Source organism: Perna viridis, chromosome 5, assembly GCF_037379345.1.
Source record: "Perna viridis isolate PV_CMFRI_1.1 ecotype Kerala chromosome 5, ASM3737934v1, whole genome shotgun sequence".
Lineage (NCBI taxonomy): Eukaryota > Metazoa > Mollusca > Bivalvia > Mytilida > Mytilidae > Perna > Perna viridis.
The window spans coordinates 13,551,566-13,572,147 of record NC_142449.1 but is presented as its reverse complement, the minus strand read 5'-3'; the positions used below and the strand labels follow the sequence as shown (position 1 = coordinate 13,572,147).

Here is a 20,582-nt window from a genome sequence, read left to right as displayed (position 1 = left end):
TATCAAATTCACCATTCAACCTAAATACAAGATACATGTAGTTAATACATTCAGAGATCACCAAAAGGTATTCAACAAGTTTAAACACACTTATAAGTAAGCTCCGAAAGACCCCGAGAACAAAAGTAATAAAATCCTCGGTAACAGAACGATGATCTTTTAGAAAGTAATGTAATGACATAAATACTCATGAATGACAGACGCACGAAATCTGCGGCGGATTTATACTAGTTTTATAAGGCTTAACCACCTCCCTTAAATGTAAGGTTAAAAATGAACGGACACAACAAACAAGCACACGATAATATTCACTCAACAATACATCCAATTCACTCCATGGAATACCACAATATTCAACATTTAGACAAAATGAGTGATCCACTTTAAGAACGCTCAGAATTTATTAAAGAACGACAATACTATAGAAACTACCAGTTTTAGACAAAAATCGGTCGCTATCATTTCAGTGGACGTGATTTGGATTAGTGAAGTCAATTGTTGATTGATTGATTATTGCTGTTTATTGCCGTTTCGGCGACCAGGGCCATATCACGACAAGAACATTTAATGCAAGGAAAATATTAAAATTAAGATCAAAGTCTCTTCATAAAATAATGAAATTAAAAAGAAGCAGCTATTTACATATAAAAAGGTACATAAAAGGTGAACCTAAGACATAAAATACACATAGAAACATAAATTCGATAAAACATTTAAAATATTGAAAAATTAAGGAAGGTATCCAATTTAGATTTTATTAAATAAACTGATGTCCCGCAAGAAATCGATGATGTTTTCAGATGAAACGGTCTTGAACAAATCAAACATATTGGCGCAGTCAAAATAATTTTGCCTGGTGTTGGCAAAATCCACACAATCTAGAAGAACATGTTTGATAGAGAAAGGGCAATCACATGGGATACACTCAGGTGGAGGATCACCAACAAGCAAATGGCCATGTGTAAATCTAGAATGTCCAATGCGGCATCTAGTCATGACCACTTGCTCTTTGCGATTGCCCGACCCGGATTGATGAACGCCTAGATCGGCTTTTATGGAATTGAGTTTGTTGTGTTCAAGACCGTCCCAACGGTCCTGCCACATCTTTAAAATATATTTCCTTATTAAAGGTTTAAAATCGGTGTATGGCAAACTAACGTCCTTTATTATTTCATTTAATGCCTTTTTGGCAACCCTGTCTACAACTGAATTCCCCTGAATACCAACATGACTGGGTACCCAGAGAAAAACAATCTCTTTATCAAATTCCCGAAGTCGATGAATAAAATACAAAATTTGTAAAATAAGAGTGTTTTTCAGTTTGTGATTCTTAATTGCCAAAAGACAGCTCAAAGAGTCAGAACAAATAATAAACTGTGACAGATTAGACTGAGTAATCAATTTAAGTGCTAACAATATGGCTCGAGCTTCAGCTGTGAATATGGAAGCGCTCGATGGCAACCGTTCAGTTACAGTTCTGTCACCATGGACAGCAGCACATGCAACGCTATCGCCATCTTTTGAGCCATCTGTATACACCGTCGAAAAATCCGGATAATTTGCTTTAATTTCAGAAAATTTTTGTTGTAAAAATAAAGGATTGGTATCGGACTTTTTATATTCACGCAGATCAAAAATGAAAGAAGGATGTGGAAGCTCCCATGGAGGGCATTTCGAAGTAACAACAGGTGTCACTGCATTGGTCTCCAGATGAATTGCTTCCAAATGAGGTTTTATTCGAATTCCAAAAGGAGGGGTTTTGCTTTCATGTTTTCGATAAATGTCGACATAAATAGGATTAATGACACAGTCGTAGGCAGGGCTATCTGGGTAGGCCATAAGTTTACTTACATATTGAAGACCTAATTTCAAACGTCTGTCTCCAAGGGATGGTTCATTTGCCTCGGCATAAAGGCTCTCAATAGGATTATAAGCATTAAAGTCACCCAAAATAATAAATGGTTTGGGCAACTGTTTAACCAAATCAACTAATTTATTTCTGCACAAAATTGAATTTGGGGGAATGTAAATGGAACAAACGGTTATGGTTTTATCAAGGGATAACCGAACGGCCACTGCTTGTAGATCGGTAGTTAAAGGAACTGAACTATGTATTACTCTGTCCCTAATAAAAATGGTAGATCCACCAGCAGCTCGTTCATTTGCCTCAGCAAATGTACTATACATTGTATATCCTTTTACGGAAATTTGATCCGTTTCTTTTAAATGAGTCTCCTGGAGACATAATGCAACTGGTAAAATAGACTGAACAAGAAGAGTTAATTCCAAAATATTAGCCTTTAAACCTCGACAATTCCATTGAAGTAATTTGGCCATTTTTATGGGTGACGAATGGGGGATATTTTCTCTGACTTGGATCCGCGACCACGACTCGATGACCTTCTAGTACGAGTGCCACCATTAAGGTCAATTCGAATTGACTGAGCGCGCTGCTCCTTGTATTTTTGCATGGCAACAGGATCTGTTTGGTCAATCTGATCAAGGTCGGGACCCAGCCAGTTTTCACCTGGACAAAGTCCATGATCTGTTGTTTCCATGTCAGATTCGGAATCCGAGTCCGACACCACAGGCGACACAATCTGTCGCCTAGACTTGGATTTCTCCAAGTCCTCCACACGGAAATTCCCCAACTTTTTTGGGGGTTGGACATTCTTCTGTTGAGATTTGGAAGACGATGACTGTTGTGATGATGGAGATGATTTTGAAGATGATCCGGAATTTTGGGATGACTGAGTCTGGGAACATTGGTGAGATTTCTTAGCTCTGGCCTTTTTAATTTCCTCTAAACATTTTTTGGATGGTTTCATTATTTTGGTGGATACCTCAGTGGGCAGTTTGGCAAGACCATTGATATCCTCTTTCCAACTCATGATCGTCTGCACCTCAACTGTCGAGGACGGACAAGCACGCTTTGCAACACTAGCATAAGATGTTTTGCCAGATGCAAGAAAATTGTTGGAAAGGGACCACTTCTGGCGAGCTTCACTATATGAAATTTTGTTTTCAGTTTTTATCTTTAAAATATCTTTTTCTTTCTTATAAAGAGGGCAATCTTTAGATGATGACATGTGAGCTTCCTCACAGTTTCTGCATTTCAGATCTTTTCTGCAGTCGATTCCCTCGTGTCCTTCTTCAGAGCATCGGAAACAAAACAGTTTTCCTCTACACTGGCCCTTTCCATGCCCAAACTTCTGGCATTTAAAACACCGAAGTGGGTTAGGAATATACAGACTGACAGCTGTCCTGTATGGACCAATGTAGACATGAGATGGCACTGAAGTGGTACTAAATGTTAACAGGATTGTTCTCATTGGTGTGGTTGCATCTGCACGTCGAGAAGTAAATCTTTTCACTGACTTAACGCCTTGTGATTTCAGTTCCTCACAGATCTCTTCATCAGTCAAGGCGTCGAGGTCTCGACCCCGGTATTTAAGGACACCCTGTGACTGATTTAGTGACTTGTGTGCAGATGAAACCACATCAAGGTCACCAATCCTGGTTAATTTTAACAAATTTGATGATTGGCCAGGTCTGAGGCATTCAATTAAAATTCCTGATCTTATTTTCTTTGTATCTTTAACATCACCAGCTACACCCTTGATAGTTTTCTGTATTAAAAAAGGAGAAAGTTCATTAACATTTTTGTCTTTATCTTTTGCAGAAATTACAATAAATCTTGGCCAGTTTTTATCACTTTCGTCAGAAGAATTGCAGACATCACTTTTTCGTTTTTTTTAATAAGAAACATTGGACTCCCCGTTGTTTTTTGTCGCCATGTTAAGTTTTAGTAAGTTTCATCGTCTCTGTTCCCCACCCGCCACCGAGTGCCAACACGGGCGATGCTAGGACTCTACGGATTTCCAGCAGATAGCACCAGGGATTCCAGAGACGACATACTCGAACAGAGCGTATCTATCAATGGCGCATAGAGAGCGTACTACTCGATTGACCCATGAGCCACCGCCTTCTTCATTTGCCATTTGTAAGCTTTTGAAAATCTTAGATACATTGGATTTAACAAAATGCCATCAGTAAAGCAGGTGGACAAATGAAGGGCATGGCGTGACCAGCCGATTGATCGAACCGGGTCCATCCGATCTCCCGTTTAGATGACCTAAGAGCCGAGTGGCATATACAGCCGTATCCTCAATCATCCAGCCATCGATGACACGGGGGTTACGTCACGACTGGAGTCTAGATACGACCTTCATCCACTAGGACCTCCTCGCCCACCAATAACTCACGGGTTGCAACTCACGGCAAACAAGTAGGTGAACCCACTTTTTATTTTAAACACCGGGCCCACGGTCGATGTTCGGATCGCTTTAGTCTGGCCTCTAACCTTTGACCTTTCCAGCATGGGTAACCCTACCAGGAGAAAAAACTCCAGCTGGCATAGCTCTTAGGATCACTGAGGCACGCAAGCCCCCCTACCACGACAAGGATAGCGATCCACAGGGGGGGAAGTCAATTGTGCAATCATTAAAATGACTTAGTTTTTACGTAGGGATGCAAATAGGGGTTGAATATATCTGTGGAAACTATATTTAAAGAATGTACAGTAATAATAAAATCGCATCCTTTACCAATAAATCTCTTAAGGGCTGTCGATACATCCATTGTATTTTATTTGAAAGAATGTGCCTTATAACTATATTTTAGTAAAAACGCTAAGTAAACAATACTGTTTTAATTAAAAACCCGCATGTGCTATAATATTTGCATATCAAAGTTTTGTAACGGTGAAAAACCAACTTTAGAAGTTTGTAATATCAATATCCCTGATGCAAAAGTTTTTCTGCCAGGAATATGTTGCGTTCATTCACTTCTGACACTTCATTACAAATACAAGCAACACGGATCAGTTGTGAAATGTTAATACCATAAAAAGGCGCTACAAGAATATCACCATCTAGGATTCAACAATAGGACAATCAAAAACATCTTTTTGTCATAAAGTTCAGTGCAAATTTTCTAGTGTAATATCTTAAGTAACGGTGTACGAGTTTCTAGTATCGTTAAAAATAGTTAAGTTTCTGGAACTTAGTTATCATCAACATTGTTAAATTCATGAAACAGATTACGTTTTGAAGGTAAAGAGTTTATATCAGTCGACCCCAATATACCAGAAAACTTCATATGAATAGTATAAGTACTGTTATAATACATGATTTCGCTTTTTTTTCTTTTTTACCAAAACAAAAACAAAAAAACCAAACAAACAAACAAACAAAAAACAAAAACAAAACAAAAACAAAAAACAAAACAAAAAAAGGCAACAAAAAAAAATAAATACCATTTTTTAACATTTTGCATGGATTTGAATAACTGGAATAGAAGAAACTTACATAAAAGATTATGTCTCTCGTTATTCTAAATTATAGTAAGGTCAGTCCATGTGAAACAGATAAGTCATACTACTATACTTATAACAACAGTTTGTCACGATTAAAAAAAAAGACTATTCATATAACGGCCTTTGCTGTTATCGTCACATTTGTGATTGTGATTAAAATTCAAAATTTGCTTTCAACCAAGAACTTTTGAATATTTGTATATTTACAAGTCTTACCTGCAAACGGAAATGTTAATGTGCATGCTGTTCCTAAACCCTGCTTCTCTGAGGTATCGGAGGTCTAACTACTTAAAATATAAGTGTAATCGTATAAGTCATTCCTTTTATGTATTCACCATCTAATATCCTTTTCAATAAAAAAAGCTTTTCACACAATGAAATGCAATTACTTCATTAGTTTCGCCTACTATCCATTAATGGTGTGGATTTATTACAATGTTTCTTGTTTAGGGGGTAATATTTGTCTGTCTGGAACTTTTATGATATATATTCATTAATATTATATTTTCATAAAAAGACAATGTGTGTATGGCTTCTAAAGAAATTATAACATAAATAGGTGACAAAGTTTATCGAAAAACAGTATTAAACAAAAACGATATGGAATGGTTTGTTTTGCAATATCATTAATTCTGATAATTGATGGGAAATTATGTTGAGAAATATCAGATTTATCCAATCTCTAACGTTCTATTTTCATACTCAGAAGCCCCGTGCAGGTGCAGGTGTCAAAATAATAGGCCTGCAGTAGCGTTAAGCTTGTAGTAAAAGGCGACTAAATAGTGCTCAGAAACCTAGCAGGGGGCCTAGGCACTCTGCCCACAGAGCAACTGGGATGGGTACCCCTGGCGTGTTACATGCTGGGGTTGTCAGGCTATAATACGGAAAAACTGACTGCAAACCATAGTGGTGCACCGTGTTGGGAAAGATGCCACGATAGGAGTAGGAACCTTTGCGCTCCACCACAGGAGGCTAAATTGCCCGAACCTACCCAGCCCTTCCTTTTAACTTGTGGCAATCAAAATTTATCGACCTCATTATCCTTGTGTCCCATCACTTTCTCATTTTATCATCAATTTCATGTTCATCGCCTGAATACAGCTGAAATATTGCCGCTCGGGCGTTAAACCCCAACAATCAATCAATCAATCATACTCAGAATGTAACTTAAGCAATAGGTCGTTGCTCTAGTTTTGAGCGGAGTCTGCGTTGCTCATTTTACCTTTGTTTTTTTTTATTTGTACGTGTTATTTTGGTTATTTCATGTTCTTTGTAGTGTGTGTCTATTTTTCTTATCTAGTCGTTATTCTTGAATTATGTTCTTCTTGAAAACTGTTCGAATCCTGATTCTCTTGATTTCCCTTAATGCAAGGTTTGGTTGACTCAAAAACACAGGTATGGCTAAAAACCACACCATGTTTATATATATATTATGAAAGCTAACTAACTTTAAAATCGCGGCTTCAGATTATGTTTTTTTTCTCCCAAATACGCCTTCTTAATATAAACCGTTTTGTCGCCAAAAAGATTACTGAATATAGCACTTTTATTGATGATTAAAGAATATGTTTATTTCTTTTTAAAACATACTGTGTTTTTCTACAAATTAAAGCTCATTGAGCTTTTTTTCGTAGACTGAAAAAAAACACGTTATATAACGCGAAAAGTATTTATTGCAGTCTTCGAAAATAGCTCAATGGGCTTTTGTACTTTTCTTACAGCCAAAGCAATGTGCGTAAAATGTTTTTTATATCATTTATAATAAATTAGGAACGAAATAAATTCAGTTTTCAAAATACTGAACTATATTTTATGACTCTGTAGAGATTGACTTTATTGCTTGTAAATGTCGATTGAATAAGGGAAATTGAAATTAAGACTTATAAGTATAAATAAAGTTTGCCTTGTCTTGCGAAGTTTTTTTGCTCCATGTACCGCTGAGAATCAAATGTTTTAAGTAACACTCCACCTAAGGATCTTGCAAAATATATATATAAGTCTAAAGGATTGTACAACGATACCGATAAAGATGTTAACACACTATAATAAAGTATATAATGGGCAAAATTTTCAGTCAACAAATGACCTTCTTCAGTGCCTTAAATAAACTGAGTGTGTATGAAAGTAAATGATCTGTAAACACAACTCACTACCTAATCAGGTGAATACCTGTGACGTATAAATTTTTTACCGACAGTAACAAAGATCTTGAACATTGTGCTATAGACACACGTTGTGTGTTGATCTTGAATACTGAACTATAAAAATAAAAATATTTACAAACACCGTTATAAGAAACTATACAAAATAGGAAGAACTTAATGTTTTTTGTTAATTCCGTGTGGGTGTAAAACACGGAGTTCTTTTATCCAAAATCCCTCCCGCTTCACTCTCTGTAGATTGCTCCAGATCGTGTTTTGTTCCACGATGAAGATTTTCATTTTGTTGAAATCATCGAGGCAGTGGTTAGGTAATCTGAAGTGTTGACTGACTGGGAGTAAAGGCTTTTTTGTTAGGTCGCTCCTGTGTCCGTTCAAGCGCTTGTGAAAAGGCTGTTTAGATTCACCAACATATTGAAGGCCACAAATGGGACAGTGGAGCAAATATATTACATTAGCACTCTTGCAGTGCACGTTGCAAAATAATTTGTAGCGTTTCCCCGTGACTGTGCTGGTGAATGATGACGAGTGGTGCATTTGGTTGCAACATTTACACCTTTTGTCACCACAGGAGCGACTCTCGCCTGGAGTCAAGTTGGGCTTAGATATTTCAGCCCTCACAAGTAGACTACGCCAACTGTCTGGCTGTCTGAAAGCAATCATAGGTGGTTCGGGAAAGACTTTGGATAATGTTGAGTTTCTCTCGACAGAGGCCCAGTGCTCACGAATGGTGTTGTGGCTGTTTTTAAGGCAGAGGTGGTATGTTAGAACACAAGGGCTTCTTTTACATTTTTTCTTTGCCTTGTATTGTAACAGACTACTTCTTGGGATATTGTGAATTATTTGGAACTCTTCTTTGATGGTCTTGTATCTATATCCCCTTCTTCTTAAATTGTTCTTCAGTTGACCTAGACGTTTCTTTAAGGATTCTTCATTTGAACAAATGCGTCTTAGCCTATGAGCTTGACTGAATGGTATACTCTTAGTCAGGTAAGATGGATGACAGCTCTTAGGCATAAGATATTGATGTGTGTCAGTTGGTTTTGAGTATAGGTCCGTGGAGAGCTCCCCCCCCCCCCCCGATAAGGTGCTGGAGGTATCGAGGAACGAGATGCTAGTAGCAGATGTTTCGTGAGTGAACTTAATTGAAAGATGTTGATTGTTGCCACGAGCGATAAAATTGTTTAGTTCTTCTTCATCATGTGTCCACTTCATGTCCACGTCGTCAATAAACATATACCAGGACAGAGGTTTTTCTATAGAGGATTCAAGTAGTTCTTTTTCAAATTTTCCCATGAAAATGTTGGCATAAGACGGAGTCATTTTGGTACCCATAGCTGTGTCATTTATTTGTAAGTAATGGTCTCCATTAAAAGTAAAATTGGTTTTTTTTTAAACCATTGTGAGCAAAGTGACTAGGCAGTCAGTAGGTGAAACTTTGACCTCCCGAGAGTCCCATACTTCTCTGCAAGCCTCGATACCATCAGAGTGAGGAATGTTGGTATAGAGAGATGTAACGTCCATAGTGACCAGAGTGGTGTTTGGTGGAAGGGGATTCAGAGCCTGCATCTTCTGTAAGTAATCAGTCGTATCTTTTATAAATGATGGAAGTTTTTCAACATGTGGACGTAGATGAAAGTCCACGAATTCCGAAATGTTCTCTGTTGGATGGCCGTTAGCAGAGACTATAGGTCTACCTGGGTTGTTAACTTTGTGAATTTTGGGGAGTAGGTAGAATTGACCAGGTTTAGGATTTTCAGGTTTCAGATATTCAAGAGTTTTAATGTCAATGTGGTTATTGTCGTACATTTTGTTTAACTCAGTGTTTATTTCGTCCGTAAAGGATTGAGTGGGGTCTGTTGTTAATTTGATATAAAAACGGTCGTCTTTAAGTTGACGCTTGGCCTCATTAATGTAGGCGGATTTGTCCATGATCACTACAGCGCTGCCTTTGTCTGCAGGTTTTATTATGATATTGTCATTGGTCTTTAGACCTTGAAGTGCAGCACGTTCCCCTATTGTTAAATTATCGCGACTCTCTACGTTGACCCTTACATTTCTTATTAAGTCAGATTTTACATTAGACTTTATATATTCCTTAAGACTTTATATATATATATAAAGGTCTGAAAAATTCCCAACGATGTTAGAACTGTCAAATTTGCGATGCAAATTTTTGGTCGTTCCCTCCGCGGGACTCGAACTCGTACCGCTGTGACATCTATGGCAACACCGCCTGCACAAAGTCCAGCGCCCTAGACCACTCGGCCAGCTAGGCTATATAAAAATTTAGCTTTCGCTGGCCGGGGCATTCCTCCTCGTCGGATTAATCTAGGGCTGTAACTTAGTACACGATGTATGGTAGTACGGGACAGTTCATTTAGATGTTATTATGTAGGATAGAGGATCAAATTAATGATGCATGTCACAACAAATCAATATTATACAAATGTCTCGGAATGTGACGACTCTATTCACTACACCGCTCCATCGGATCAAATTGATACAGGGAAGATGAGACCTTTCTATACGTTTACATATCTTCCCTGTATCAATTTGATCCGATGGAGCAGTGTAGTGAATAGAGTTGTCACATGCTGAGACGTATATATATATATATATATATATATATATATATATATATATATATATATATATATATATATATATATATATATATATATATATATATATATATATCTATATATTGCTTAAAATGTTGTAGTAAACAGAAATTAACATGTGACTTTTCATCTAATCCTTGTTCTTAGACGTAAAAATTATATAGAATGTACTGTTGAATTAAAATTAAGGGCGATAACTTTGTAAATGACACTGAAATACAATAATTACTGTTAGATTTTAAATGTGGATTGTCTCCTAAGAGCAGACGGATTGGAACGAATAATTATACATTTTCATCATATAGATGAATAAAACAACTTAAAAATGTGTAGCCTCCTTTTGGGGTGTATCACATATTACAGAATTTGCATGATTCTCACAAAGACTATCACTTAAATTGTCTTTAAATACTTTCTCAAATACTCATGTGACAAACCAAAACAACTTGATAGTTGGGCTGTATTTCGTTGGGAGTAACCCACCTACAGTAGCGATGAATTTGGCTATAGATTTCTGTTTTTAATGTATGTTCATTACGATTTTGACATTTTACATAACACATTTTTTCAAGATAAGCCTATTCTATTGAATCGTTATAAAGTAATTAAAGTCCTTGACTACTCTAACGAGTCTCGCACGGACGGACCAATTATGAGGGCTTCATAATAAAGTTATTTTTAAATTTAAATTTATAACTATAGCTAAAAAAAAAGAAGAAGTAAAAATAAATTAATAGTAAATAGTTAAATAATTTATTAAAATAAAGATGATAAAAGAAAAATTGAATGAATTAAATATTATAAAATGAATTTGATAATAATGATTTTTTGAATATTTTATTACAAACAGCGAAACGTGAAATAAGTGCATGTATCTAAAATAAAGTAATAATATAAGTGATTTGAAAAAGAAAAGTTTGTGGATAACATTTAATTTAATAAGGGGGGGAATGAAATGGCAGAAGACAAACCATACCACAGCCGGACATACGACCTGACCCAGAATGAGAACGTGAAATTTTGATTGGCAAAAAGGTGTATGCATTTTGTAGTCGAATATGTGTGGTTTGTTGTATAACCAAAGGTGAAATGTAAATTTGGAAATTTGTAGTGTTGGGAATTTGAAGATATTTAAAGTGTATACAGCATGTGATACAGATTTTGGCATTTAATATTCAGTATATATCACTTGGCCTATACTGGTTCTGAATATATCTCATTTGCTGAATACTGGACTTCACGACTCCAATTAAGTGTTCGTACTTGTAACTCTTTGACTAAAGCCCAAAAAAGCACACTCCTATGTCATGTTGGAAACGAAAAAAAAAAGCTCTGAAATTAAATAATTATTGATGACGATATAATGAACGCTTTTTAATGATGTCTTCGTACAACGGTCGGCATTCCAATGGGAACAAATTGTGCTCCTTTACTTGCTGACCTATTTCTTCACTCTTATGAGGCTTTATAGCTGATTTGATCATAAAGAAGAATATCGTTTGGCTAGATCCTTCAATCTCAGTTTCCGCTATATAGATGACGTATTATCTTTAAACAATCCTAATTTCGGGGATTTGATACATTGCATCTACCCAAAAGAACTTGAGATAAAGGATACTACAGATACTGTGAAGTCAGTCATATCTTGACCTACACTTAGAAATCGATGGTAAAGGAAAACTATTGACCGAACTTTACGACGAACGTGATGACTTTTCATTCAGAATTGTCAACTTTCCTTTCATCTGTGGCAACATCCCTTCGGCTCCTGTGTATGGAGTATTCATATCACAACTCATACGCTATGCCAGAGCTTGCCGAAACTACGCAGACTTTTTGTATCGCGCTAGAACTCTAACAAATAGGCTTCTGGAACAGGGTTATGTTGCTACAAGATTGAAGTCATCACTACAGAAGTTTTATGGTCGTCATCATGAACTCATGGATCGTTATGATATATCCATCAGCACCATGAAAACTGATTTATTCAACGGGTCATAGTTTGCCTTTCCTCGTTTGTCTACCCCGGACTTGACTTTTTATGAGCAACTCGGCGGGTGTTTCTAGAAAAAACAGAGGAAGCTTATCCTACCGGTGCACCTGGTCCATGCTGCCAGTTTTTAGTGGAGTCCGAGTTGCTCATTTACTTTTGTTACTTTGTATGTATGATTTTAGTTACTTTATGTTCTTTGTTGTGTGTGTCTGTTTTCCATGTCTCGTCTTTGTCCCTGGATTACATTCTTTTGATTACAGCTAAAACCTTGGTTCCCTTGATTACTCTTTCGTATTCCATAAATACAGAAATATAAAGTTTCAGCATCAGTGACTGAAATGTTGTTTTGTTTTTATCTCAGTATCAACTGTTCAAAAATAAGAGTCAATTGTATTAGTACATGTGTATAGTAGCAGTTGTACCGGGATGGCATGCCAAGACAAACCGCTCCAGAATCCAACTTTAGACACTACTGAGATAATAGATACATTAATGACCACATCTATATTATCGCGTTACTAAAAAAATAGTGCCTGTAGGGGGCAGACCAGAAATTTTTTTGGGGTATTTCTTGGTATGGAGAAGTTTCAGAGACTGAATACTTGTAATAATAATAATAAGACGAAACCGACCAAATAGAATATGTTTCCTATTTCGTTTTGGGAGCATAATAATTACATAAAAACTACCAACAACATTTGCAATTTGATTGTGGTGATAAATAGATAAATAGAATATCGACTTGACTCGTGTACCTCGGAATACCCTTCTATATATAGTATGCATACCCGTAAAGTACGATGGATCATAATGTCAATAAATAAGGGATGGGGGTGGTCACTTGAGATGATATTGCAATGTATACCTAGGGACTAGGAGGTCTGCCCAACGCTTGTTCTATTCCCTACTTGTAGTTTTTTTTAAAGAAATAAAATAAAGTCTTTACGATCTTTTTCCTATTTTTTACGATTTTTTAGGCTATTTTAATGAAAAATTTTCATTTCCCGACGGTGGTCATGTTAACCGTGGCTTTTGTGGAAATTTAAATAAGGTCGTCTGAAAGGCCTAGTAATTACCTATTTTATTTACAGTGAAACCTGTCTAAACCGAACCCTGAATAATCCGAAAACCTGCCTAAACCAGATACTTCTTGAAGTCCCTTTGTATCAATTTTAATGTATTTAACCTAGGTAAACTGAACTCCTTTCTAAACCGAACAATCTGAAATTCCGGAAGGGACTGGATTAGACAGGTTACGTTGTATATGGATTTAAAATAAGATTTTGTCCCTTATTTTTGTGAACATTTATTTTCTTTTTTTTAAATGGCGGTACTGTTGAGTTCCTTAATATGTATGCTGTTGCACAACTTCTTTAAATGTCGATCGATAGATCTTGTACCAAATTCGGTTTGGTTGGAACAAGGTTCAAAACTGTAATCTAGCCAGATAACATTTCTTAATTATTATTATTTTTCATTATTTTATTTAACCATAGCGGTTATAAATATATAACAATCTGAGACCGTCGTTTAAAATTAACTCCCCCGCCAAAAAGAAAAAAAAACTGTAAACCCTCCTGAGATAATAGATACATTAATGACCACATCTGTACGATCATTACCAAAGATAATTAGTGCCAAAAATTAATTAGGGGGCAGACCAGACATTTTTTGGGGGGTATTTCATGGCATGGTTTGTAAGTCTCGTTCTGGTTTCGGTTTCCCTTCCAGAATTTCCGATGTAGAACGCATTGAAATCCGAAGACCGATCTGTATTTTATTGTTTACTTCCGGAAAATTGAAACGCTGCATCACAATTCACAATCTTCTACTTTATGCTTTTCATCACATTTTTATCCTGCGGAACTATGTATTTGTCATTTTTTATCAGTATTTTAACACAAAAAGATATTTTGCTTTTAATATTGAACCCAAATGATATGTTTATGATGTATCTCCATTCCTGTGAATGGTAGACGAGGACCAATTCTCGTGAAACCAGAGAGTCACTTGACGAGACTTACTAGTACATACCCTACTGAATCAATTAATATCACTGTCATACAATTTCGAAAACCGTTGCATGCAACATTGTCATTATTGTCATAATAAGAAATGTGATATGTTCAAATATACATACATTGTATATATAATCATATATAATAACTTATGCTGCCAATGGAACAAGTGAAAGTCTACATAATGCAAAAACTTGTAATTAACTTATATTAACTAATATTAAGTATAGCGATATGTGGGTCGGCTCGGGGTGAAAATGGCGCCTGCAGAAGTCTTCTAAGTAAGCTGTAACTTTATAAAAAATATATATTAAAAAGAATACGACCTTATATCATTATGTGATGCTTTAAATTTGCTTATAATTTACTTGTATATTACTTTAGTTCGTTTCCGTAGATAATACTGAGCAAATAAGTTCAGAATCAACGTGTGTAGGTGTGCGCACATGTCGGGATACATAAACGAAAATGAATTAATGTTAATTTTATCATCGAAAATATACACTATTTCGTCTTCAATGCATTATTACAGTTTTCTGCTTCACCGTACAATTCAGGAATCCATCCTGTTTTTAAAAAAATCGAAAAAAGTTGGATGCATCGTTCACCGCTATTCCGATGGATATTCAAGAAATATATCTCCGGTTATATTATTCAAACCGGAGCATGTTTTTTTTATTAGAGGAATGGCAATCATTTTTGGAATTTATAACAAAAAATATAAAGTGATTTACACTTTTTTTTTTACAAAAATGTCTTTGACGTCACAGATTTTGTGTAAAATATTTCCGCCATCCATGGAGAATTGCAATATGTATTTCTGGAATTTGTACAAATTATGAAACTTAAAAGGATAAAGCTTGAGCTCCTTGTAAGCGTAAAAATTAATTCAATGAAGTTGAAGTTCACTCTGCTTGCTATAGGCAGCGCCTATTACCTTATTTGGTATGTCACTCTTTACATTTTTTGTAACCTAATATGTTTCGATATGAACATGTTTTCTTTCAACTTTTTTCATATATTAGTTAGACATCACAGTTTTTTTTAATTTATATCAGTGAGTGTTATTTTGCTTGTCAACTTTAATTTGTAACGTCGGATTACTTTTAAATATTAGATTTTTCAAGCGAACCCAGAGCGTGCTGGTCAAAGATAATAATATTATATTAAATAAACCCTTTTTTATAGATTCTTTGAAAACAAATCCCGGTTAATGCTTAGGCATTTGTTGTTCTCCTTTTTTCTTTTTTGTTTTGTTTTAATACCAGCATCAATTCCAGATAAAACTCAGACGGAAGTCAATTTACTGACTAAAAGGATGATCAGACTTAAAGATGTGTTATCAAACAAATATGGTAAACACGATATTTATGAAACCGTATTCAAAAAATAGAAAAATACACATGATAAGGGCATGCATAAAAAAGCAGAAATATTCTAGGCCCACAATTTATTTTTATCAGGTCTCTGTAGTATAAAAGTACAGACGCACATGACTGTTCGAGTACACACTTAGGGATCTGGGAAATAACAACCAATCCATAAAAAAAAAGATCGTGAAGGGTTTGTACCTGAATACTTAACTTGCACGTCTGAACAGGCCTTATTTTATATGCAAATCAAATGTCTATTATAGTTACGTTACACATTCCCTCCTATAATGTTGTAGATTATAATTCTTAAGAGGAGACTGAGGTTACTATTAGAACGACACTAAATGAAAATAAAATAAAAGGCCAAAAAAAACCATGTCACACGAATACACGGTTCGTTATTGTTTTAAAGATCCATCGCATATGTTAAAGCTTAACGGTCAATTGTATACAAATCTATGGAGTCACGAAGAACAGATATGTTCTGGGAAGGGAAGCATATCCTTTTTGAACGTCGACAAAGACGTGGAATTCATTGAATATGTATTTTCTAGGTAAAACCCGTGCACTTGTTAACGTTGCTTTTACAGCAGTTCTGTCTAAAAATACACAACTCAGCAGAAATAACGAAATAGTGGTTTATGACAAGGTATTTACTAATGTTGGGAAATCTTATGATCCTGCAAAAGGAATTTTCACTGTAAGGACAGCAGGTATTTACGGCATATCTGTTAGCATGATGGGTGCGAGCAGACGTGGTGGCCACGTGGAATTTGTGAAAAATGGCGACGAGCTTGTGACTCTCTATTCCGGTGCTTCTGGGTACGATGTTGCATCTCACACTCTAAATCTTGCTTTGAGTAACGGAGATCGGTTATGGGTGAGACGATATACTGCTAATTACATTCACGGTGTAGAGGTGTATAACTTGTTTTCTGCTGTTTTGATATCATCCGGAATTTTCACTTGAAGATTTCTTTTTTTTAAGTCAATGTATTCATTATGAAGTACTAAATTAAACTAGTGCATAAGTGTATGTCATGTTGCCTCTTTATTATTTTTTTCTTTGACTTCGGCAATACTTTATCTTATATTTATGGATGACAAGCGCAACTTGTATTGTATGATGTTTGATATTCCTGTGTCCGTTGTCTTTGTTTCGACTTTGCTTTTTGACGTCAGTTATAAATATTTCTTTATCTAAAGTTGGCCTTAATTTCACTTACAAAGTTTTGAAAGTTATTTTACGCTGTTCTAACAGTTTCAGTTTGTTTGTTTGTTGGGGTTTAACGTCCGAGCAGCAATATTTCAGCTATATTCAGACGATGAACATGAAATTGATGATAAAATGAACATGAAATGATGATGAAATGAAAAAGGGATGGGACACAAGGACAATGGGATCGACAAATTTTGATTGCCACTGGAAATAGGGAGAGGTGAATAGGGTCGGGCAATTTAGCCTCCTGTCGCGGAGCCGTATGGTTCCTACTCCGGAAGAATACTACAGTATGGTTCTTTAACGTGCGAGGAACGTGGCATCTTTCCCAACACGGTGCACCACTATGGTTTGCGGTCAGGTTTTCCGTATTATAGCCTGACAACCCCATTCCACCACCTGGGGCACACATCCCAGTTACTCTGTGGGCAGAGCGCCCTAGCCCCCGGCTAGGGTTCTGAGCACTATTTAGTCGCCTTTTACGACAAGCTTAGCGCTGCTGCAGGCCTATTATTTTAACACCCGGACCTGCACGGGGCTCTAACAGTTTCAGAACACCAATAAAGGGAGTTCTTCTCCTTAGTCAAGTGACACAAAATATCAGGAACATGCCTTACTTTGTTGATCGCGGAGTCCTAACGGAAATTCCGTTGATAAAACTCTTATATTTTCCTTTCATTTTAACATGTAGTCGAAAATTCAAATCAGTGCAGTATATTTCGTCCAATACCGTACATGTCAATGTACGGTCAATAATAATTAAAACTAGATAAAGTGATGCCCCCGCATTTAACCTTCATACAGCTATATCATAACTCATAATTGTAAAAAGCACTTTGTCAGATGTGTTATTGTGTCTGTGAGACACAAATGATGCCCCCGCATGTGGTTTTGAGTAAAACTCAGCATAGCTGAACGAAACTTAAACTCAATCTGTAACTAATCATGACAGACTCACATACCAAAAACCAGTCAAATATCTTCAAGCATTTAAACAAAAAAGCGAAAAACTATTATTTCAATACAATTTTTAAAGTGCAAGGCCCATTATTTTGGTAAAACTCAGCGTAGAAGAATGAAACTTATACTCGATTTGTAACTAATCATGACAGACTCGCATACCAAAAAGCAGTTCAATATCTTCAAGGGTTTCGAAAGAAGTGCAGAAAACTGTTATTTCCATAAAATTTTTTAAGTGCAGGGCCCATAATTTTGGTAAAACTCAGCGTAGCGGAACGAAACTTTAACTCATTCTGTAAATAATCATGACAGACTCGCATAGAAAAAATCTGTTCAATATCTTCAAGGTTTAACAAAAAAGTGCGGAAAACTGTTATTTCCATGGAATTTTTTAAGTCCAGGGCCCATAATTTTGGTAAAACTCAGCGGAACGAAACTTTAACTTGATCTGTAACTAATCATGAAAGACTCACATACAAAAAAAAATCAGTTCAACATCTTCATGGGTTATCAAAAAAAAGTGCGGAAAACTTATGTGACGGACAGAATTACGGACGGACGGACAGGGGTAAAATAATATGCCCCCCAACTTATCGTTGCGGGGGCATAACAAACAACTAATTAAATGCATTTTTTAAATTTTTTTTTTTTTTTTTTAATCATGACATTGTCATGCTTTTCTTATTTATTTATTGTTGTCCCGTGCAGGTCCAGGCGTCAAAAGAATAGGCCTGCAGCAGCGCTAAGCTTGTCGTAAAAGGCGACTAAATAGTGCTCAGAAACCTAGCCGGGGGCTAGGCGCTCTGCTCACAGAGCAACTGGGATCTGTGCCCCAGGTGGTGGAATGGGGTACCCCTGGCATGTTACATGCTGGGGTTGTCAGGCTATAGGTTACAGACCACCAATTCAACCAATGAGCATTTGGAACGTACGCAAAAATAGTCCTACGCAGAAATTACCCCTGTTCCTCATAGTGCTGTGAAAAAAGTTCTCATCTCATTTAAAAAAATTTAAACAGTTTCTGAAAGGAAAAACATTTCTGTACATTTTATATGTGCATTTTGCTTCTTGTGATGTGAAGCCTAATCTCCATAATGATTTCTAAATATACCCCTATCTTGTGAAAACACTGGGATTTCCCATGCTATTTATAGACACTTCACTTCCGGTGACCAGTACTGCACTGCAAGTCTGCTAACCCCACATGCCATTCTGAGGATTGTGAGCTGGCATATGTAGAATCATGCTGATATTATAGTCCTCTGCAGGTTAAAGTTAAGGTAAAGTCCAGAGAAGCCATTGAATATTGTGAAATTAGCATAGAAGCCTATGGGAAGTGGAATTAGTGGTTTTTAGCCTATAATACGGAAAACCTGACCGCAAACCATAGTGGTGCACCGTGTTGGGAAATATGCCACGTTCCTCGCACGTTAAAGAACCCTGCTGTGGTATTCGATAGGAGTAGGAATCTTTGCGCTCCGCCACAGGAGGCTAAATTGCCCGACCTTACTCATCCCTCCCTTTTTCTAGTGGCAATCAAAATTTGTCGACCCTACTGTCCTTGTGTCCCATCCCGTTTTTCATTTCATCATCATTTCATGTTCATTTTATCATCCGTTTCATGTTCATCGTCTGAATATAGCTGAAATATTGCTGCTCGGACGTTAAACCCCAACAATCAATCATATTTATTGTCAGAATCTATGACAATCAGGAAGTCACACCCTTGTTGGCAATGAGCCAAAGTCTTGTTACTTCTACATAAATACATGTAGAGAAAAAAGATAAACTCATTCACATTTTTAAGTACATAATGGTTGGGTAAACATAAGCAAATAAACATTATCTCTTAGTCTACTAGTATCATAGTAAAATATGATTCATTTATGTCCTAATCGTTTTTGATAAATTAATCGTACGAAAATTCATCACCGTTACACCTTAAAACAGAGTTAACCATCGCGATCTATTGAAATACAATACTTTTCCTAGTGATTTCGAAAATAGTTTTAATTTAAGAAAAATGATCAAAATCATAGAAAAAGAGTAAGTTAAATACTTACAAAAGTTTGTAATTACACCTTAATTCGAGGGCGTTTGTTTTATCAAATACGGAGTGAAGCAAGACATTTTTAGAGGTAGAATTTGTGAAAAATCAAATCCCCCACCCCTTGATTTTAAGTTTAGGTTTGGTGCGTACGCCCGGCACGCCCGTCCTTGGATCAACGCTTGTCAATGTTCGATCAATTTTTTTTCTTTTTTATATAAAGAATAAATATAAAGCAAAATTTGATAAAAACACATCAAATAAATTCTCAATTAAGCCTACATAGTCCCCGACACATATTATTTCTCATTATCGGTACCTAAAGCTGGGCGATGTACAACCTCTCTCATTAAATACCAGCTAGGAACTTGTATTTAAACTTCTAGAATAAATCATGGTGGCCATAATGGTAAAATAGAAACACAATATTACGATTTTTTTCCAACAATATCCCAATATTGACTTTATCTTGCAATGAGAATGTGATAAAATTGTTCTTAGATATACAAATGTAGGTGGGGTTCACTTAATTTTAAATCATCTCTATTCTGTCCCGCAGTTTCGCCTAATGATAGGGCAATGTCCGGCTTCATAGTAATCGTGAATAATTATGGGAGAGACTTACAAAATACAGACAAAAATGTTCATGTACACAAATTCAGCACAGCCATTATTCGACACTTTTCATTTGTATATGAGGGCGATGACAGCAGTAAACAACATAATCCCGAAATATACATGTACCCTATGTCATCTTAACATTTTATTTATAGTAGTGGCGTTTCTACTTCGAAATAAAAAAAAGCAATACA

The 20,582-nt window shown here is 36.2% G+C and overlaps 1 protein-coding gene across 1 annotated transcript; it reads right to left on the bottom strand.

The window, feature by feature from the left end:
* Positions 1–8,928: 8,928 nt before the first annotated feature.
* LOC148616114 (uncharacterized) lies at positions 8,929–9,468 on the bottom strand. The gene has a single exon (XM_088581717.1). The coding sequence runs from the start codon at positions 9,466–9,468 to the stop codon at positions 8,929–8,931; it is 540 nt and encodes a 179-aa protein (XP_088437843.1).
* Positions 9,469–20,582: the final 11,114 nt, after the last annotated feature.